This window comes from Emiliania huxleyi, assembly GCF_000372725.1.
Source record: "Emiliania huxleyi CCMP1516 unplaced genomic scaffold EMIHUscaffold_5, whole genome shotgun sequence".
Lineage (NCBI taxonomy): Eukaryota > Haptophyta > Isochrysidales > Noelaerhabdaceae > Emiliania > Emiliania huxleyi.
Window position 1 is genome coordinate 1457816 of NW_005198244.1, and position 19745 is coordinate 1477560.

General features: G+C 65.8%; 9 protein-coding genes across 9 annotated transcripts; 5 read left to right on the top strand and 4 right to left on the bottom strand.

Moving 5' to 3' along the window:
- Position 1: 1 nt before the first annotated feature.
- Positions 2 to 1047, top strand: EMIHUDRAFT_350363 (hypothetical protein). The gene is made up of 2 exons (XM_005767195.1): positions 2 to 28; positions 132 to 1047. Exons 1-2 carry the CDS (start codon positions 17 to 19, stop codon positions 609 to 611), a joined length of 492 nt encoding a protein of 163 aa, XP_005767252.1. The 5' UTR covers positions 2 to 16; the 3' UTR covers positions 612 to 1047.
- A 312-nt stretch (positions 1048 to 1359) lies between these two features.
- EMIHUDRAFT_197402 (hypothetical protein) lies at positions 1360 to 2893 on the bottom strand (the record flags this gene model as incomplete). The annotated part of the gene is made up of 3 exons (XM_005767196.1): positions 1360 to 1625; positions 2305 to 2332; positions 2408 to 2893. The coding sequence occupies 3 exons, from the start codon at positions 2891 to 2893 to the stop codon at positions 1360 to 1362; spliced, it is 780 nt and encodes a 259-aa protein (XP_005767253.1).
- Positions 2894 to 3451: 558 nt separating this feature from the next.
- EMIHUDRAFT_60085 (hypothetical protein) lies at positions 3452 to 3802 on the top strand (the record flags this gene model as incomplete). The annotated part of the gene is made up of 2 exons (XM_005767197.1): positions 3452 to 3574; positions 3695 to 3802. Coding segments are annotated over 2 exons (231 nt in total), but the record flags the coding sequence as incomplete, so codon positions are not given.
- A 351-nt stretch (positions 3803 to 4153) lies between these two features.
- EMIHUDRAFT_197404 (hypothetical protein) lies at positions 4154 to 4687 on the bottom strand (the record flags this gene model as incomplete). The annotated part of the gene is made up of 1 exon (XM_005767198.1): positions 4154 to 4687. The coding sequence occupies one exon, from the start codon at positions 4685 to 4687 to the stop codon at positions 4154 to 4156; it is 534 nt and encodes a 177-aa protein (XP_005767255.1).
- A 1138-nt stretch (positions 4688 to 5825) lies between these two features.
- EMIHUDRAFT_432669 (hypothetical protein) lies at positions 5826 to 9084 on the bottom strand. Its single transcript, XM_005767199.1, has 12 exons — positions 9032 to 9084; positions 8902 to 8954; positions 8651 to 8747; positions 8383 to 8478; positions 7933 to 8012; positions 7680 to 7742; positions 7453 to 7525; positions 7297 to 7380; positions 7069 to 7102; positions 6911 to 6996; positions 6646 to 6807; positions 5826 to 6465 (listed from the first exon to the last, which is right to left on the bottom strand). Exons 2-12 carry the CDS (start codon positions 8904 to 8906, stop codon positions 6226 to 6228), a joined length of 1020 nt encoding a protein of 339 aa, XP_005767256.1. The 5' UTR covers positions 8907 to 8954; positions 9032 to 9084; the 3' UTR covers positions 5826 to 6225.
- A 442-nt stretch (positions 9085 to 9526) lies between these two features.
- EMIHUDRAFT_432670 (hypothetical protein) lies at positions 9527 to 10282 on the top strand. Its single transcript, XM_005767200.1, has one exon. It carries the CDS (start codon positions 9545 to 9547, stop codon positions 10070 to 10072), a length of 528 nt encoding a protein of 175 aa, XP_005767257.1. The 5' UTR covers positions 9527 to 9544; the 3' UTR covers positions 10073 to 10282.
- A 2339-nt stretch (positions 10283 to 12621) lies between these two features.
- Positions 12622 to 13278, top strand: EMIHUDRAFT_197408 (hypothetical protein; the record flags this gene model as incomplete). The annotated part of the gene is made up of 1 exon (XM_005767201.1): positions 12622 to 13278. The coding sequence occupies one exon, from the start codon at positions 12622 to 12624 to the stop codon at positions 13276 to 13278; it is 657 nt and encodes a 218-aa protein (XP_005767258.1).
- Positions 13279 to 13341: 63 nt separating this feature from the next.
- On the bottom strand, positions 13342 to 14258 carry EMIHUDRAFT_197409 (hypothetical protein; the record flags this gene model as incomplete). Its single annotated transcript, XM_005767202.1, has 2 exons — positions 13342 to 13365; positions 13434 to 14258. The coding sequence occupies 2 exons, from the start codon at positions 14256 to 14258 to the stop codon at positions 13342 to 13344; spliced, it is 849 nt and encodes a 282-aa protein (XP_005767259.1).
- A 1436-nt stretch (positions 14259 to 15694) lies between these two features.
- EMIHUDRAFT_448238 (hypothetical protein) lies at positions 15695 to 18703 on the top strand. Its single transcript, XM_005767203.1, has 3 exons — positions 15695 to 16453; positions 16601 to 17803; positions 18044 to 18703. The coding sequence occupies exons 1-3, from the start codon at positions 15750 to 15752 to the stop codon at positions 18468 to 18470; spliced, it is 2334 nt and encodes a 777-aa protein (XP_005767260.1). The 5' UTR covers positions 15695 to 15749; the 3' UTR covers positions 18471 to 18703.
- Positions 18704 to 19745: the final 1042 nt, after the last annotated feature.

Here is a 19745-nt window from a genome sequence, read left to right on the forward strand (position 1 = left end):
CTGCGAGGCTTGCGCCATGCACCTCGAGGCGCAAATCCTGCCGCCTCTCTCCTCCCCTCCCTCCTCTCCGCTGCCGGCTCCTCCCCTCCCTGCCGCCTCTCCCCTCACTGCCGCCTCTCCCGCCCCTGCAGGCGATGACCAAGGCGGAGATTCCGGCAGGCTCGCCGCAGCCGCACGTGTCGACGAGAGCAGAGATGAAAGAGTACATCGAGACCATCTGCCGGCAGCTCAACCTGCCCAACTCGTGCATCATCGCGATGGTCACCTACCTCGAGCGCCTCGTGGCCAACGACAACTTCGAGCTCACGCGGCTCAACTGGCAGCCATCGGTCCTGTCGGGCTTTGTGGTCGCGGCCAAGCTGTGCTTCGACGAGCCGGTCTGGAACGAGGACTTCTTGCGCGCGCTGAAGATCTCCAACGTCCAGGTCGGACAGATCTCGCGCTGGGAGATCAACTTCCTCAAGCTCATCAGCTTCGAGACCAACATCGAGCTCTCCGACTACGCCAGCCTCTGCTTCCGGCTGCAGGAGCGCTACCTGCGAACGCGCGGCGAGAAGGTGCAGTTCTTCACCTTCCTGATGAATGCCTGCTCGGCGGCAAAGGCGGGCTGAGCGCGACCCGCCGGTGTGCCGCGGAGAGGCGATGACCTCTCTGCTCGCCCCCGCCCGCCCTGCCGCGGGAGGTGCTGTGGGGCACACCCAGAGACGTTGGCAAAGCGTGCTCGTGCATGCAGATCTGGCAAAGTATGTGTACCCTCGCATGAGTGTGCTTGCTCGGATGGGGGGGGATAGCGCCCCTCCCCGAACCTCTCTGTATAGGCATCGTCCGGATTCCGCCGTTCTCGCGGAGCCGGAGCGTGTGTCGGATGCCGCTCTACGAAGCCGCGCGCATGTGAGGCCCTGGCCAGTCGAACGGCTGCACGAGCTGGCCCCCCCTCTGTGTGTGCACATCCATGGCTGTGTGCGATGTGAAGATTTGGTCAATGTCTGTCGAACTGTCGATGTATTGTCCGCAGATCCATGTATGGAAGAAAAGTCTCATTTTCTCCGTGACGACACTGATCTGGTGACGAGCCTAGATCACTAGACCTTGCTCGGAGCTCGCTTGGGTCTTGCGCGAGGTGTCTTGGCTCTTGCTAGGAAGTAGGATTGCTCTACTTATGGTCTTGGATGGTCGGGGAGCACTTGGAGAGCGCTTTTGCGTTTTGGGTCGGCAGCGTGTGCTGCTGAGTGCTGTGCAGGACTTGCTGCAGGACTGCGCTCGCGGTCTGGTCTCTGGAGGGCCTCTCCCTCTGCGGTGCGGTGGGCCGCCATCCCCGACCGCCGGGCCGAGCTCGACATGAAAGCCAGTTGGTTACTATCACGCCCACTGGTGGAGCTTGTGCGTCGCACGGTTGTACTCGTCGAGCGTGGGCGAGCGGCGGACGAGCTCCCAAAGCTTGACCACGCCACGCAGCCAGTCGCGCTCGGAAAGGGACCTCGCAAACGGGCGGCGGGGCAGGCCGAGGACGGCGTCTCTCAGCTGCTCGGCCTCGTGGCGGTAGCCGGCGTGCGACGAGGTGGGCGCTCGCTCGCTGGCGCAAGGCAGCGCGAACACGAGCGGCGGCTCCGACGCCGACGGCATCCCTAGCGCGGAGGCGGAGAGGAGGGAGGCGAGCCTGCGACATCGACACACGCGGACGAGGCTGGGTGAGTGCGAGAGCCGACGAGTGCAGCGCTGGCGGGTCGAGCTGTGTCGCTCACGGCCGAGCTCGTGTCGTCTGGAGGGCTTGCTAGAGTGCGAGGGTGCGTGTCCAGCATCTGGCGCCGCGAGCGTCTCGCGCACGCCCGCTCGGTCGGGCGCGCAGCCTAGCGTCAGGTGAGGTGCACTCCTCGGGGGAGAGGGAGAGCTGGCGCGTTGGAGGCGTGCGGAGGCGGGCGCGCGCGAGATAGGCTCGCACACCACACCTCGGCCAATCTCGCCTCATCTCGGCGCATCTCGCACCTAGCCTCGCGAACGGCAGCCGGTTGATGACACAGACGAGCGTTGGCCGGTAGTCGCTCCCTCCCCCGCCCGCACCGCCGCCCGGCGGTGGCGCAGCGGTCACCTCGGCCGCGGCGGCGGCCCCTCCTCCGCCGGCGCCGCCACCTTGCCCAGGCGGAGGAGGCTGCTGGGCGTGCGGCGGCGGCGGCGGCGGCGGGCCGGCGGCAGGTGCGAGGGCGGTTGCGATGTCGGGCAGCCGGTGGCCAACCATCTGGGCCGCGCGCAGCAGCCGCCACCTAGCAGAGACGGCTGGGCGCTCGAACCACCGCCTCACTCGCTCACCGGCCGCTGCCGAACTCCAGAGACCCTCCTGCAGAGGCCCACGCGCGACACGCCGGCTACGGCGACTACTCTCTCCCCGACTACTCGGCGAGCACCAGCGCACGTCGGCGGCCGCGTCCTGCACGAGGAGGACGACGTGGCAGACGGAGAGGAGGAGCGCGCACAGCTGCAGCGCCTGCACCTCGAGCAGGTTCTCGTGCGAGTGCACGCTCGGAGGCACCGGTGAGCCGGTCATAGAGAGCAGCAGCGACGCAGAGAGGAGCGGCTGCGTGTCGAGGAGGATGAGCCGCTCGGCGGTCACCTGCACGTCGACGCCGCTCGTGCCGTGCGCGCCGCGCGCCCACGCCTCGGGCGGGTTGGGTGGGAAGGGCGGGTTGGCGAGCTCGGCGCCGCCTCCCGCCATCGAGTCCGCCGCGGTGTCGGCTGCGGCGTCGCTGCCGCCACCCCGCCACCCCGCGCCGGCCAGCAGCGACATGATGGTCGACTTGCCCACGCCCTGGCAGCCGAGCACGCCGACGACCGTGAAGTCGGTGTTCTCCCCCAGCAGCGGCCGCACCTCATCGGCACACAGCTCCAGCTGCGGCGTCATCAGCCTCGCGCCAGACGAGGAGGCCGCGCCGCCGCCGTCGGCGGCGGCGGCGGCCTTGGCGCCCATGACGCGCACGCCGGACATGTGTGTATCGGCCAACGCGACACTCAACGGGGGGCGAAAAAGAGAAGCAAAGACAACACTACCACGACCCAAGACGCAGATCGTTCACACAAGGAACCGCCCGGCTGCTCAAGCACCACGCGCGCTCCGGCGCGTGGATCGAGATTCACCCCGGCAGCCCCAGCCAGGCCCCGCGACCGCGACCGCGGCCCTCACTCGAGCCCGAACTGCCTATCAGACGTGCCGGAGCCGTCCGACTGTAGCGACTAGCACACCTCTGTCGAGTCCCAGAAACCCGAGGAGTCAACACAGTCCACTCCGGTGTGTGAGTGAGGACGCCGGTGTGATGAAAGTGTGAAAGGCTGCGCGCCCTACGCCTTCGGGCTTCGGCGCATAAACATGAGAATCATCGCTTCCCCCGCCTCTCTCGCCGTCGCGGCGAGACCCGCGGCGGCGGGGGTCTTCGGCGGCGCGCGGTGCGCCCCGCCTCGTAGCTGCATCTGCATCAACTGCAAGTGGGTCGACCGCTGCAAAACGTACCACTGGGTCGAGACGCAGCACGAGCAGGAGCACGTGACCGCGGCGCCCGATTTTGAGCCGGTCGACCCGCAGATCCAGGTCTTCATCCGGGAGGAGCCGCCTCCCCCGCCGCCGCGCGCGCCAGCCCCCTCACCCATATCGCCCGCGCCGTCGCCCCCGCAATCTAGCGGCGCGGCGGCAGTGCCCGCCGCGGGCGAGGCTGCGGTGGCGGGCGAGATGCTGCGGGACCTGACGACCGAGTTTGACGTGTTTGCATGCGACGCCTTCACTGAGGACTCAGGGCGATGGCTGCGTCTCATGCCCGACGCGGGTTTTGTGCCCAGCTGACGTGTGCTACGATAACGTAGTGCGGGGCGCATGTGTGGGTGTGCGCATATACTACACTTGTGTTGAGTTTACAGTCTTGATTCGAGGAGGCTCCGAAACGGCCACAAGAGTTTTGCTCTGCGTTCTCGGCCGCGCGCGCGGCGCGGGTGCCGGGTCGAGACACGACGGAGAGCTCTGAGACGTGAGAGCCGCCTGCGGTCGCCTGAAAGCAACTGGCACCACCACTCCACCACGTACGCCAGACGTGAGACGAGGGGGGCAGGGCGTGGGCCCCAGGGGGGTGAGGTGGCAGGATCCAGTTACCTGGGGCATACGCGTCAGCTCTGCGTCTCAGAGTCTCGATCGCGGCTGCGCCGCGCTCCTCTCCCAGCACCCGGGCTCCTCGTGCAGCCGCAGCCCGAAGAGGTGGCTGCAGAGCCACCAGTGCGATGTGAGCCGGTGGAGGGAAAAGTTGGACGGCGGCACGAGCGACGTCCAGAACGCCTCGTGGGGCGTGTGCACGAGGTCGCAGCCGGCGACCACCACCCTGAGACCGCCCTCCGGCCGCAGCCGCTCCGCCATCGCCACCACCTCCTCCTCGTTCACGCCGTAGGTCGGCGTCTGCCGGCAGAGCTCGGCTAGCTTGTGCGGGAGGGAGCCGACCAGCCGGCTGAGGACGTGGAAGGGGAGGTTCCACGCCGGCTCGCTGAGGCCCGCCGGCGCAACCAGCGTCAGCCGCGCCACTCGGGCAGGGTGGGCGCACGCGTACTTTAGCGCGAGCACGCCGCCGAGCGAGCAGCCGGCCAGCGCCAGCGGCGGCCCGTGCGCCCAGCCGACGGCGGCGAGAAGCCGCTCCAGCGAGAGGAGGAAGCCGTCGGCGCTCATCGCGACGCCGATCTGCGCGGCGGTGGGCGAGCGTCCGTGGTGCGGCCAGTCGAGCAGGAGGACCTCGTGGCCCCGTAGAGACAGCGCACACGCCACCTCGAGCCAACATGAGCAGCTCTGCAGTATCCCGTGCAGCAGGACAACGCGCAGTGGCTCGGCGCCCCGCGCCACGGCGGCCGCGGCCGCCGTAGGATCGGCGCGGAGCACCGCGTGCCAGAGTCGTCCGGAGCTCACCACGTCCACTACCGTGGCCTCTGTGGCTCGAGCAGGAGCGTCGGTGCCCAGTGAGATCAGATCACTTCTGGTGTCGGGTCGGTCGCGGAGAAGAATTCTTAAAAGTTTTTAGAATCCAAGGCGGTCGCACGACACGATTCACGCGACAGGCGAGGCGCGGGCGACGGCTTCCTCAGAAGCCGTCGCCCGCACCACAGGAGCAGTCACACCACCACTCCCCAGAGAAGAATTTTAGAACAAATGCCTCACGACACTAGTGTCTAGTTCCCCCCGTGCCGTCCTCCCATGATGTGTATAGGAAATGGACGGCACTGCAGTTAAGACGTGCACTAAGTGCAAGGCTGTGAAGTCGATCGAGGACTTTACTCGTGACAGTAGCACGGCTGACGGGCTCGATCGTCGCTGCTGGGAGTGTAACAGGGCGTACACTGTGAAGCGTCGCGCGAGTGAGAAATGGCGCGCGCAGAAGGAGGCGTTTGAGCACGAGCTGCTGCTTCGGTGGCTGGCAGCTAAGTCTTGACTGAGTTTTAACCCGTTTCTTGGTAAGTGTGGGGAGTCCCACGAATCCCGTTTGTGTTATTTCGTCCCCGTCCGCTGAGGAAGCGCTCAGCGAATGACGCTTGTTGTTGTGGAGTCGCGGTACTTGGGTGTGGCACAGTGGGCCACATACGAGACCCCTCTACAAGTACAACCTAGTCCGAGCCTGGGGCTCGAACGCCTGGCTGTTCTTCACCTCTCTAACACCTTCCTCCTACCTGGCCGACGGGGGTGTAGCCCGGCCCCCAGCCCGCCGACCCCCGCCATGGATGGTCTCAACGATTCAATACTCAATCTCAAACAGTGATCAGTGTCGGCGGCGGCCCAGTCGCCGTCGTGTGACGTGTCGCCGAGCCCCAGTGTAAGGTGTAACGAAGCGCTGGGGTAGCGTGATTTTACCTTCTCTCCCATGGTCTCACACAGTGATGTCAGTGACAGTGTGCCGGCAGACGGCACGAGTCGAGCCGAGCAGTGTCGCTCACACAAGCCGCAGCACAAGTGACTGAGGGCCAGTGAGCTGTGAGGGCGAGCCCACCGCTGTCACACGAGCTGTATGGCGACAGAAGAGGGTGTACATCGAACACAGTTGCTAGGTAGCGGTTATCGGACCCGGGGGGCGCATGTCGGTGACCGTGTTGGGGAGAGTTGGAGAGACCCTGCGCTCCCCTGACTGGTAGCACGGCGAGGTGCGAGCGCAAATCGTGCCGAGACGCGAGGTGTAGAGCAGGAGCAGCGGCGCCATTCCCGAGGCTGGGGCGTGTGGCGGGCTACTTCCCGTCCCCCCCAACCTGCAGCTCCTTCATCTGCGCCGCCATCGCACTGATCCGGTTCTGCGCGATGATGCCGAGCGCCGCCTTTTTGAGCTTCCTACTCGCCTGGTACTTTTTGAGCGACGCCTTCGCCCCCTCCAGCTCCGTGTCCGGCGCGCCGCCCTTTATCCAGGGATGGCTGAGCACATCGTCGGCGCTAATCCGCTTGAGCGGGTCCAGCGTCAGCATCGCCTTCACCTGCGGCGGCGAAGCGGCGACCCGACCACCCGTCAGCCTGCCTGCGGGGCCGCCCCTCGCCGTGGGCGACGCCCCACCCTCCACTCCCGCAAATCCCGCCTCCCCCCGGACCGATCACGAGAGAAGGTGTAGACGGGGGGAAGCGGCGAGGGGCGGCGGCGGGGCGGGGCGGCGGCGCGCCAAGTTCTTGGCGTCGGGCGAGATGTTGTCCCACCAGGGCGAGGGGAAGTCGTAGCGCGCGTGCAGGATCTGGTCGAAGAGCGCGGGCAGCTCCTCCTCGTAGAAGGGCGGGAAGCCGCACAGTAGGATGTAGAGGATCACGCCCGCCGACCAGATGTCCACCTGAGCGGGCGGAGGTCCTCGCGCCGGTAGACCCGGTTGCCTCCTCTCCCTCCCCCTCCCCCTCCCCCTGCCCCTGCCCCCCCGCCCCTGCCGCCCCGCGCGCCTTGCCCGAATCGTAGCCCTTGTTCTTCAGAATCTCGGGCGCCACGTACCCCGGCGTCCCGCAAGCCGTCTTCATGACGGTCGAGCCTGCGGCGAGGGAGGGACGCGTCGTGGACGTGTCCGGGGACGGGAGCCTTCTCTCTTCTCGGCGGATCGCGCCAGAGACGACGCGCGCGAGACCAAAGTCAGCGACCTGAGGACAGGTGGGGCGAGGCGAAGTGAGCGACGCTTCTTCACGCGCGCGCGGTGGGGAATGTGCAGCCTCTCGCCCGCATCTCAAGATGGAGAGGCGCCCCGCGGCTGTCAAAGCGGCAGGCGCGGTGCAGCGTGGGTTGGCAGCGTGAGTGTGCGAGCCCCCCGCCCCCTCCCCTCGTGGCGCGCGGCTTCCTTGATCAGGTTGCCGTGGCCGGACGGGTCGTCCTCCGCCGCCGCGTAAAGGATGTTCTCCGGCTTGAGGTCGCGGTGGACGACCTATGTCATCATTGATCATCACTCGTCACTCCACCATTCATTGCAACTGCGCTTGAGGTCGCGGTGGACGACGTTTTGGCTGTGCAGGTAGGCGAGGGCGGTGCAGAGCTGCTTCATGCAGTCCGCAGCCTCCTTCTCGGTGTACCTGCGCAGGACGTGTCGGCGACGCGTCCAGGCGCAGGCCGCCCCCGCCGCCCCCGCCGCTCCGGCTGCCCCGTGCTGTGTGTGCTGTGTGTGCTGTGTGTGCTGTGTGTGCGTGTGTGCGTGCGTGAGCTAGTTTGGTGTGCTACGAGGCGCACTGGCTCTTAGCGACGATCCGGTCGAAGAGCTCTCCGCCCGTGACGAGCTCCATCACGAGGGACCTGATATGCAAATAATAATATAATAATAATAATAATAATAAGAGCTCCATCACGAGGGACCTGATATGCCGCATAGGAGAGAGAGAGGAGAGAGAGAGAGTAGAGAGGGCAGCAGAGGGCTGGCGGTGGGTGGGAGAGGCACGTTCGCACGAGCAGCTGGGCTGGTCGGTGGAGCGCAGGGGGGGCGCACATGCGCTTCGGCTCGTCGTAGATCTCGAAGAGGGTGATGACGTTCGGGTGCTTTGTGTTTTGCATGATCTCGATCTCGCGCTGCGCGCGGCGAGGAGGGGGGGTGGGCGAGGGGGAGGAGGAGGAGGTGGGCGAGGTACGGTGAGGCCAGGAGAGAGCAGAGACGGCGAGGAGAGGCGTGGCGGTGGGGGCGGTGGAGGCGGTGGGTGGCGCATGCGATCACCTCTTATTGATGATTAGTGAGGGGCGGGAGGAGGTGGCGGGGGAGGGAGGAGGAGGCGGGGCGGCGGGGAGGGAGGAGGCGGGGCGGGGAGGGAGGAGGAGGCGGGGCGGGCAGAGTGCGGGAGGCGCCGCCCGCGGGGAGAAGCTGCGCAGCGGAGTGACGCGCAGGGGAGGCGATTTGCGGGGAAGCTGATGCGCAGGGGCGGTGCAGGGGAATCGAGTCCCGCACCGTGATATCATTCATGTCCTCAACCTTAGCCTTGTCTATCTGCTTGACGGCAACCTTGTCGCCCTTCTTGAGGGGAACCCCGCTCTTCTCCGGGCCCTGGCAGCAGAGCGCGCGGGGTCGGCGGCAGACCGCCACGCGCGGGGTGGCGAGGCGCCGAAGGGGCGGGAGGGCGCTGGAGGGGTGGGAGGGGTGCGAAGGGTGCGAGGCGGCCGGGCATCAGATGCGGATCAGGCGTGCGGCGAGCGGCGTCGGTCCGTATGTGGCACGCCTTGTATGTGGCAAGCTTGACGACGGCAAAGTTGCCAGAGCCCAGCTGGCTCTTCTCGATGTCATAGTTCTTGTCGATCTCGGCCTTTTTGAAGAAACTGTCGCCACGCGGGGCACGGTCGCGGCAATCAATAGGCGATGGTGGCGATCAGCACACAGACCGCGCGCGGGCGGAGATCGCGGCGAGGGTCGCGCCCTCGAGCCGTCCGGAGCGCGCTGCGGGGTTGTGGGCTGAGTGGGCTGTGGGCTCACCCCATAATCTGGCGCGGCAGCCGAACGTGAGGCCTGTGCCGTTGTCGCGCGGCCTGTGAGGGCGGAAGGAGTCCTGGAGGTTTGGTATGCCAGGGACTGTACTGGTGGCAGGACTGTGGGCCCCCTGGACCTGGTAGCCAACAGTCGCCCCCCAACGGGGTTAGTGAACGCCGGCGCTCACTGGGTCGGTACCTGGTTCGGCTCCTAAGCAAGGTGTGGGTGTGAAAACCGACGACGGTGTGAAGAGGCCAGTGTGTGTGTATATTAAATAGAGCAGACAACCCCTGGTGGGATTAGGGCAGCAACCCGACGGGCAGACCCCGCCCCGCTCGGAGGGCGTGCACGACACAGGGATCCTAAAAAAAGAAAGAAAACAGCCAACCCAAGGGAGGGATGGGAGGACGGTACGCCGCCACACGGGGATCCTTACGTATAAATAAATAAATACAACGCACACGCCAAACGAGGGGTGGGAGAAGGACAGGGTCCCCACCTGCACGAGCAGGATCTTGTAAGGACGATCAGGGACACCGGGGAACGGGAGCGGGGAGCGCATCGCGACACGGAGGGGGGCTGGGCAGGGTTCGTTGGTTACCAGACAGCGCATCTAGATTTCTCCGCCCCACGGCCTTCTGGGCCCGCGATGCTCCGTCGATGGCCGCGAGCGCCGCCGCGGGCGTGGCCGCAGTGCCGCGCGCTGCTGCAGCGGAGAGGCCTCTCGACCGACGTCGACAGCGCGCTGGCCGCGGCGCTGCAGCAAGCCGCGCAGCGCATCCGCAAAGCCGACCCGGCGGCGGCGGTGCTGCCCGCCGAGGGCGGGCCCTCGGGAGCGGCCTCTGCCGATCGCGGCGACGGGTGGGACGCAGCCGCCGCGCCCGGTGTCAGGACGGCCGGACCGAAACTCCTCCTCCGCTTCACGTGCACACACGCGCCAGACGACGGCATCCCCGACTCGGAGCGCGAGGTGGTCAAGCAGATCAGCCGGAGCTCGTACGAGAAGGGCGTCGTGCTTGCCCGCTGCCCTTGCCACGGCAAGCTGCACCTCATCGCGGACAACCTCGGCTGGTTCGGCGACGACAAGAATGTGGAGGAGATGCTGGCCGCGCGCGGTGAGACCGTCACCAGAGACGGCTACTGGACCGACGGGAGGGACGTGTACGAGACGAGCTGATGGTGGGCGCGCGCGTAGCTGGGCGGTGGTGTGTGTGGTGGTGGTGGTGTGGCGGCGGTGGTGGTGACAGGGGGGTAGTCTGTGCGGGGAACGCGCCAGCGGGCACGCCCACTCGGCCGGGTCGGCCGCCGAGGCCGAGGGTGAGGAGGTGTCCTATGCGTCCCTTTTCTTTTTCCAGATTCGCGCTCACTAAAAAATGGTCAAAAGTGGACGGACGCAGACCCCGATAATGTCGGCTGCTGCCGCTCTCGTCTCTCGCCTCGCTCGTGGCGGCGCGGTCTGCGGGTCTGCGGTGCACCCCGCGACGACTCCCCGGCTATCCGGCTCCTTGTGTGGGTCCGTTGTGGCTCACCACTCGTGTCACCACCGCGCTTCTGAACAATGGGAGCGGTCCGGGTCCGTCCCGGCGTGCAGCCGGTGCCGCTTCTTCGCCGAAATTTTCCTCAACCTGTTAGTCGATAAAGTTGTGCCCGAGCTCCTGCTGCTCGTTTGGGCGGCGGAACCGGGTCTCGCGGCCGAGATGCGGTGCGCCGACACCGGGGCTTCGGCGCGGGGCCATTTCCCTTTTTCCGGGCCGTCTCGAGCAACTTCGAAATCGACCGTTTTTTGACCTCAACATCTTGCTGCTCTTTGACCTCAACCTCGCGGCCCTCTGTGCGGCTGACCTAACATGTGCTGCTGCTCCTGCTGCTGTTGCTGCTGATGCTGCTCCTGCTACCACACCCCAACACCCCCCCACACCTCCCCACACCTCCCCACACCTCCCCACACCTCCCCACACCTCCCCACCCACCCCCCACATCTCCCCACACCTCCCCACACCTCCCCACACCTCCCCACACCTCCCCCACATCTCCCAACATCTCAACATCTCCCCAACTTTTCCCCACATACCCCCACACCTCCCAACTCCTCCCATCACCTCCCAACACCTCCCAACACCTCCCACATCTCCCCACATCCCCCCACACATCTCCCCACACATCTCCCCACACCTCCCCACACCTCCCCACACCTCCCCACACCTCCCCACACCTCCCCACACCTCCCCACATCTCCCCACACCTCCCGATTAATAACATAAGGCTTCGGCCACCGAGGCTTCGGCCACCGAGGCCGCGGCCAACGAGGCTTCGGCCAACGATATTATTGCTGCCGCCCCCCCTGCCGTCCGTTACAGCCCTAGTCTTTTGCGGTATCTTGATGTATCTCTCCATATCTGACCGTATCCCGCCATATCCCCCCATATCCCGCCATATCCCGCCGCGGATACCGCGAAAAGAATCGGCCAGACTACATAGGGATCGTTACCGCCGTGCCGCCGTACCGCCGCTCCTCTCCTACAGTCTGCCGCTCCCGCCGTGCCGTTTGTCCCGCCGTCCGATGCCCTGCCTGCCGTCTGTTGCCGCCGCGCCGCCTTACCGCCGACCCTTGCCGCCGCCGTACCGCCGCTCCCACAGTGCCGCGCCGCCTCCCACACGCACACACCTTACCTCCTGCTCGACCGAGTTTGCGATGAGAAGACAGAAGTGACCCGAGCCGCCGGGTGCCCCGCAGCGGCCTCGCTGGACCAGAAGAACCGGTCCGCGAGTGCTCCGCAGCAACACCTCGCTGAGCCAGAACGTCGGCTCGCGAGGTGGGGTGCTAGTAAGTATGAGCCCGACCCAGGTCGTAGTGTTCTTGCTCCCAGCGCTTGCGCTTCGGCGGTTAGTGGCACTAACCTCCGAGAAACCCATCGCGTCGCTCCTCATCGCAAACCCTGTCAGCAGTCCTCCTCCGGGAATGTACGTAAGAGCTACATACATACACACTGTGGAGGACTGGAGAGACATCTCCATCGCTTCGTTCGGTCGGTGAATGAAGGGGGAGAACCGCGCCATCCTCGATCGCCGTGCAAAGCTCGCTTCCGAGCTCTCACGCCGCGCGTACTAGGGCCCTTAGGGGCCTGAATCTCTCTTTTCTCCCCGTGCAAGTCCCACACCTACAGACACTACAGTGGGTTGCGGGCATTAAGAAAGCGTCCAATTAAGAAACCCTACCAAGCGATTTCCGCAAAAATCTAAGAAACCACGGCGCGCCGCAGGCGCGGCCCCGAGAAAAGGCCAGACGCGAGTGTGAACGGGTGTGCGTTTACGTGAACGGGAGGCCCAGCTGCAGCTCAAAATTTCTCTTCGCCTGCGGGCGCGCGCACTTGTCACTTTCCAAGTCTGCGGTGTTCTGAGTGGATGGAGTGAACGGAGGCGTGTGCGTCTTCCCGTCATCCAGACAGAGAGCCGACTCGGCGGCAGACTCTGTCTGGCATCGCCCTCGCGGGCGGACCGCAGCTTACCTCTTATTACCTAAAAATCTTTCGGGCCGGCGCTCTGGCTTGAGTGCCCCGGCCGGAGCTAAGAAACCACGGCGTGGGGTGGATGAGCGCTGTGGAAAGATTAGAAACGGCGCGGTCATGTTTTCTTAATGCCCGCAACCCACTGTATGTGCACGCGCCGAGCCCGCGAAGCCCACTGCACACAAAAACGTGTGCACCAAACTCCGCCTCCTGAGCTTTCATGTCAGCTTCGAGCTCCGGTGGAGTGATCGTCTTCCTCGACATCGATGGAGTGCTGCTGCCGTTCGGGTCGAATGCGGCTGCAGTCGAGCCGCCCGCCCTCTTCGACGACGCGTGCCTGTCCGCGCTGTCAGCGCTGCTCGCCGCCCCGCTGCCCTGCGAGCCGCGGCTCGTCCTCTCCTCCACCTGGCGGGCGCAGCCGGCCTTTGTCGCCGACATCCTCGACGAGTTCCGCCGGTTCGGCGCGGCCAACGATGGCAGCCCGCTCGGCGCCGTGACCGCCTTCGTAGACGCCACCTCCACCGAACACTTTGGCGCACGGCAGCACGAGATCGCGAGCTGGCTAGAGCGGAGGCGCGCGCAGGGCCAGGCTCCCGCTGCGTGGGTGTGCCTCGACGACGAGGAGCTCCTCGACGGAGAGGAGTGTGCCGAACGGAGGGCGATGTTTGAGGGGCACGTCGTGCAGACCCGCAGCGACGTCGGCCTCACGGCGGAGCAGGCCGCCCGGGCGGTCGCGCTGCTCCGAGCGCAGCTCGCGGGCTCAGGATCGACCTCCAAGCGGCGCTGGGGCGACGGTGAGGAGGAGGGCGAGGAGTACGACGAAAATGTGACCCAGGGCCTGCAGACACATTTGTCCGCGGTGAGCCGCACTGTGTAGAAGCGCCTCCTCCGGCGCCCGACCCTGCTGAATTTGGGACGGGCTGAGTATTCTACTTTTTATTTACTCAGAATCCGCCGGGATCCGCTTGCGCAGAAATGAAAGGCAGGCTCAGCGTGAAGGTGCGCGCTGCGGGCGGCCACACAAGCGCGAACGCAGGTCGCACGGGCCGACAGAAGCTTTTGCCGAGTGGCGTCCGCGGCGCCCGACGCGATGGAGAGAGCTCTGCGGGCGGGACCGACGTCGGCCTCGGCGGCGAGCGCGAGGGCGACGACCGCCACGCCCACGTAGCTCGTGGCGCGCAGCGGCGACGGCAGGTGGTAGACGGCACGGCTCGCGAGGGTGGAGGGCAGGTCACGCGCGCGGCGGTTCATCGTCGCCGCCTGCTGGGCGGAGCAGGCCCGACACTGCGGGTAGAAGCGGAAGGCCGGCCGGCCGAGCACCGCGCTGAGCAGCCGCGGGCGGCGGCTCGCCACCGAGAGAGGAGGCACGTGGTCGCCGACATACTGCGCCGCAAAGCGGGTGCCGCAAGAGTGGCAGCCGGCGAGGCGGCCAAATCGCTGCAGCGCCTCCCTCTGGGGCGTGGAGGCGTATCCCTCGCCCGCCGGCAGCGAGGCGGCCGCCCAGGCGAATGCGCCCTCGGCGGCGAGGCTCGACGGGCTGAGAGCCCAGAATCGCACCCCCAAGCCAAAGCACACGTGCAGGGCCGCGCCCGCCAGCGCCGCCGTCGCGTCGGCCGACCCGCCGCTGTGGCACGCGTATGTCGACGCAAGCGAGCGGCGTCTGCCGCCAGCAGCGTCTGCGGCACGCAGAGCGACGGCAGAAGCGCCGCCGACGGTGCAGGCCCCGAGCAGCGTCGGGAGGAGTGGAGTGGCCGTCGTGATCCCGGCGACGAGCTGAACCGCCTGCGAGGCGCAGACGACGGCGAGGTAGGACCCTCCGCCCGCGGCGAGAGCTCGGCGGTCACTGGCCTCGAGCATTCCAGCCCAACTGGAGCTGGACAGGGTGGCCCGTCACAACCCTAGCTACGGCGAATACAACAAAAAAGAAAACGTGGTTGCCAGCGCTTGCGCTTCGGTAGTGGTGCACTAACCTCCGAGAAACCCTTCGGATCGCTCCTCTTCGCAAACCCTGTCAGCAGAGTCCTCCTACGGGAATGTACGTAAGAGCTACATACACTGAAAAACCCTGTCAGCAGTCCTCCTCCGTCCGGGAATGTATGTACGTAAGAGAGGGGGGAGAGAGGGGGGAGAGAGAGCCACATACATTGAAAAAGCAGGTTTGCCGGCTAGCACCACACTCTCTCCTTAAAATTCCTGTGTGGTGGCGGCGTGCCGTCCTCCCATCCCTCCCTTGTGTTGTCTGTTTTCTTTTTACTTTTTTCTTTCTTTGACGCTCAAGTGTAACCCTCCCATCCTCCCTTGGGTTGTCTGTTTGTTTTTTTGACGCTCAAGTGTAACCCTCCCTTGGGTGCTCCGGGTTGTCTGTGTTTTTTTTGACGCTCAAGTGAACCCTCCCACCCCTCCCTTGGGTTGTCTGTTTTCTCGCTTTCTTTCTTTTCCTCCCTTGGGTTGTCTGTTTTCTTTCTTTCTTTCTGAGTTCTGACACCCAAGTGTTGAGCGCCGGTGACTGTGGGAATGGGGGAAGCAGAGTTCAGATCAGTCGAGGGAGTGTGATCTCCCTCATCCTCAACGGGCGTCCAATCGCAATCGGATTTACTACGGCGGTGGTCCAATGGTAATCCGCATATTGGACGTCCCCGTCCATTGTTCTCGCCGTTCTTCGGCGGGGCCGCGTCAGGGCGGGGGCGCAGGCGTGTGCCCCGCCCGGGGCGCGCACAGGCGCCAGTGCGGCGCGGAGGTTCTCCCACCCTCCATCCCCATCGCGCTCTATAAACTCTCACAAGCCTGTCTAGAGGTAGTGGGGGTTGCGTCGTGTGCCAAGCATGGCCACCACAGTCAGGCATGCTGATACTCTCGCAGTCTCCCCGCGTGTGTGCTTGCCCCGCTCAGGCTTCAACAACAAAATATCTAACATGCTTGGTTGTCCCAACTTTGTTGCCACATCCCGCAGTTACCGCGCTCTCCCACATGACAAGCGATCCCACGAGCCACGACAGCGATTGTGGGTGGGGACGACATGATCCGTACGTAAATGAAGGGTGGAGGGCCCATCCGTCCCGCGGAACTAGGCGGCGCGGGCACCCGCCACTGGGCCGAGCGTAAGATGTCAGGTAAGAAGCCGTTTGCCGTTTGCTTGTTCGTGACCCAGTTGGCCCGCTAGACTGCGAGAAAAATATTCTCTTTAATCGTGTCGTGCGACCGCCTTTCGTTGTAAAATTCTTCTCTTTCCTCCGACATTGCATCGCGGCGGCCCACGGCGTGATAGAACAACGAGCACCTGCTTGGGAAAGCGCGCAGAGCGAGAGCGATTGTGTGCCCCACCCCTACCAACCCCCTCAGCCGACACCGATGAGAGCTCTGCTCGTTTCGGCCCTTGCCGTCGGCGCCAGAGCCCATGGGCACATGACGATGCCGGCGCCTCGGCCGACTGCGTGGGTGAGCGAGTTTGTCGGCGTGCACCCGCAGCTGTACAGCACAAACACGACCCACATCTACCGGCAGCCCACGCACACCGTGCAAAACGGCCCATCCTTCCACTACAACGAGGCTTCGTTCCGGTGCCACGATTTTGCCGCCGTGAGTCCCTCGACGACCATCACGGCAGGCGGCGGACTCGAGGTGGAGTGGAAGCTCGAGGCGCGGCATCCGGGAGATTGCGCGCTGTACATCTCCTACGACGCCGACAAGGACCGACCCGTCACCTGGATCAAGCTCTACGACTTTGTGGGTTGTATGGACCAGGCCAGCCTGGCTGACTACCTCCAAGACGACAGCTGGACTGACCCGCTCGAGGTGAATCGGTACACGATCGCCCTCCCGAGCTGGCTGCCTTCCAGCGACCACGCCGTTCTACGCTGGGAGTGGATCGCGGTCCAGGCTCTCGCCAACATCGAGCTCTACGTCACGTGCGCCGACGTGCGAGTCGTGGGAACTGACGAGCCGGTCGAGGCGTTTCTCGACAAGGTCAGCCCAAAGGTGCAGGTCGTCACGAACGCCGAGCACCTGCCAAAAACGGGCTATCGCAACGCCTACAACAAGCAGAAGGGCGCGCAGTGGCTGATCGGGCCGGCCGTGGCCACCTACTCTGGAAGTTCGCCCGGTACCTCGCCACGCCCGCACCCGCCTCCCTCCCCACCGCCATCGCCACTGCCGCCGCCATCGCCGCCACGACCGCCTCGCGGCAGCTACTTGACCCCGAGCTTGGCGGCGTGGGCCGACGCGAGCCCGTACTCGCTCAGCCTCGACCGCGTGGAGACGGTGCTGGATGTCCTGACCACGCTCGAGACCTACGTGGACGGCTCGTTGACTGCGCGCGTCGTGCACAGCTCTGGCGGCGCTGCGGGCGGCGTCGTCTCGGAAGGTCAGGGCTACGGGCTGCTTCTCGTGGGCAGCCTGGTCGCTGCGATGCCGCGCTCGAGCGCCGATCGGGCGGAGCTGCTGTCAGCGGGCTACGAGCTCTTTCGCGGCTGGCGGCTGATGTGCGAGCGCACCGTCGCCGACTCGTGCCAGGCTAGCCACTTCTGCGGGGAGGACGAGTCGCATGAGTGCCTCCCCTCGTGGAAGTTCGACGACGCGGTGACCGCGGAGGCGGGGACCGGCTCGGCGCCCGATGGCGACGAGGATGCGATCCTTGGGATGCTGCTGCTGGTCCTCGGCACGCAAGGCGACGACCCTCGCCCGTCATGGTGGGACGAGGTTGCGCGGTGGACGTATCAGAGCTGCAGGGCCTTCCTCCACCACCTCTCGGACGACCACCCGTCGCTCAAGGCCTCCAACGGGCAGCCGTTGCGTGCTCTCAAGCTCGGCTCCTGCTGGGGCGGCTGGGACTGCAGCAACCCGTCGTACCACGCGCCGGCACACTACCGGGCATTCCGCGATTACATGGCGGCCTTCGCCCCCGACTTTGGCTCGAGCGCGTCGGAAGGGTCCGAACTAGCCCCGACCTGGGATGCTCTCATCGAGACGAGCCAGCTCATCCTTGACGAGGCGCAGTGCGACGCCACCGGGCTAATTCCCAATTGGTGGGTGCCGTCCGAAGGCACCAGCAGCATTGGCCAGCCGGGAACCCCGGGTTGCTCCGGCAGCGGCACCCCTGGAGCCGAGTTTGGCTCGGAGGCGGCCCGAACCGCGTGGCGTGTGGGGCTCGCGGCGCTCTGGTACGACGACGCAGCGGCGATCGCGTGGTCCCAGAAGATGGCGCTTCACGTGGAGGTGACGCTCGAGACGGACGGCTCGCTCGACACCGGGTGCCAAGTCGATAGCATCCACCCGGGCTGGCAGTCGAACGGCTTCATGGTGGGTCCGATCGCTACCAGCCTGATGATTGGCCACGTAGCTAGCGGCCTCGCCGATCCTGAACAGCAGACGGCCCTCAACAACTTGGCCGCAACAATCCAGACAATGTCCGTCACAGACTACTACAGTGGTTGTTGGGTAGCCATCGCTACCACCACTCTGAGCGGCGACCTTTCGTCTCTAGCACCGCTGGTTCGCTCGATGGGCGGGTCGTCGCCGCCGTTGGGCGAGGACGCGTCGCCTCCCCCGCCGCCGCCTCCGTCGCCTCCGCCTCAAGCGCTGTCATCGCCTCCACCTCCGCCGCCGCCATCGCCTTCACTGCCGTCGGGCACCCCGTCATTGCCTAGTCTGCCGCCGTCGCCATCGCCACCTGCGGGCTCCGAGCCACCTAGTCCCGCTCCACCGCCACCGCTAGTGCCGCAGCCAGATGAATACCAGGACCTGTTCACTTGCATCGCGGGCTGCTTTGTCGAGAGCGGCTTTTTGGAGGAGTCCGGCAACGCGAACGTCGATAGCGTCATCGCAGCACTAGCTGCCGCTGGAGTGGATCTGCAGGGGCTGACTGCGGGGGAGGAGGACTCGACGGATACGGAGCCCACGATCTCGAGGGCTGCTGCCATCGTCCTGGCCGCGGCCGGCGGGTTCGCCGTTGGCATCCTCTCTGCGCTGCTGGCGCTCTCCCTAGCTCGCAAGCTGTGTCCCCCGGCCGAGGCTGCTACTCGCAAGACCACGAGCTTCGACAAGACGGGGACGCGTGTGGCGGGGCATGTGTGACCTCTCTTTCAGGGGCCGAAAGAGAGGTGTGTACGTGAGCGGAGAGTCCATGCGCGCGCAGCGCGCGGGGCATACCGGCTTGTACGCGTGCGGGCCGGAGCTGCAGGCCCGCCCGGAGTGCCGGAGAGAGCGAGACAGTCCAAGGGGAGTGAGAGAGAGCGAGACCGAGACGGCAGACGCGCGACGGGGTCGTGTACCGTCGGGTCTCTATTTTAAAATGAGGTAAACAGCAATAGATCCGGGTGTAGTGCCGGATCAGTTCCTGGAGCCAGGGGGACCGATTCGCACTTGCCAAGGGACCAAGATTGCTGGAAGCCTGCGCAGCCTGCGCTCCGGCCGGCAGAGGGCTTGCGACCCGTGGCAGGGTGACAGCCCGCCGGTGGGCGAGCCAAACTCTGGCGGAGGCAGCCCGCTCAGCCCCAGGCGCCCCTCGAACCGGAGGGTGGTCTGCCGCCGCTGCGCGGTCGGCGCGCCGAGGGCGGGAGACATATCAGCTTCGCGCCACAGGTAACCTGGGGACCGATTCTCGACCCCAAGTTTGGCAGCGCGCGGGCAGTGTGAAGGATCGATTGCTGTACAACGAGGGACCGATTCCGTGAGGGCCGGGTATCGATTAGGCCGCTTGAGGGCCGGATCTATTGCTGTTTCCTCATCTTAAAATAGAGACCCGACAGTATGCAGTTTATGCACTGCGCTGCAGCTGCAGCGCCTGAGCGCGGTGCGCGCCCGTGATCTCGAGCGTCCAGGAAGTAAGCATGCGTGAGGGGTCAAAGGCGTGTTCAGTAAAATTCAATACAAGCGACAGAGCGCAGCCGCAGGACCGCCAGGAGCGACTACACCACAACGCCCGAGACGTAGAGTACAACTCCACTATATCTCTCGGCGAGTCAGAGGGATCGCGACGAGTCCCCGCGCAAAATGCGCATCTCCGATATCGCAGCCTCCCGAGCACAGCGTCATGACCCCTCCCCCCCCGCCAATCTCTATCCGCCCGGCCGCTCCGCCGCCGCCCACTGCTCTGAGGCTGCACCATGCATGGCCTGCAGCGCTGTCTGCGCCGCCCGCCGCGTTGCCTGAGGATCGCTGTCCTGGCCGGCCTCGTCGTCGGTGCCCTCGCCGCCGTCTGTGAGCATCTCCTCGTCCTCCAGCGCAGCCAGCCGGTGCCTCGCCTCCCCGCCGCCCGCCGCCTCCGCCTGCAGAGAGAGTCCGGCGCTAGCGGTTCGGGCGAGCGCAGCGAGAGCTGAGGAGGGGAGAATGGATGCCTCTCGCTTGCGA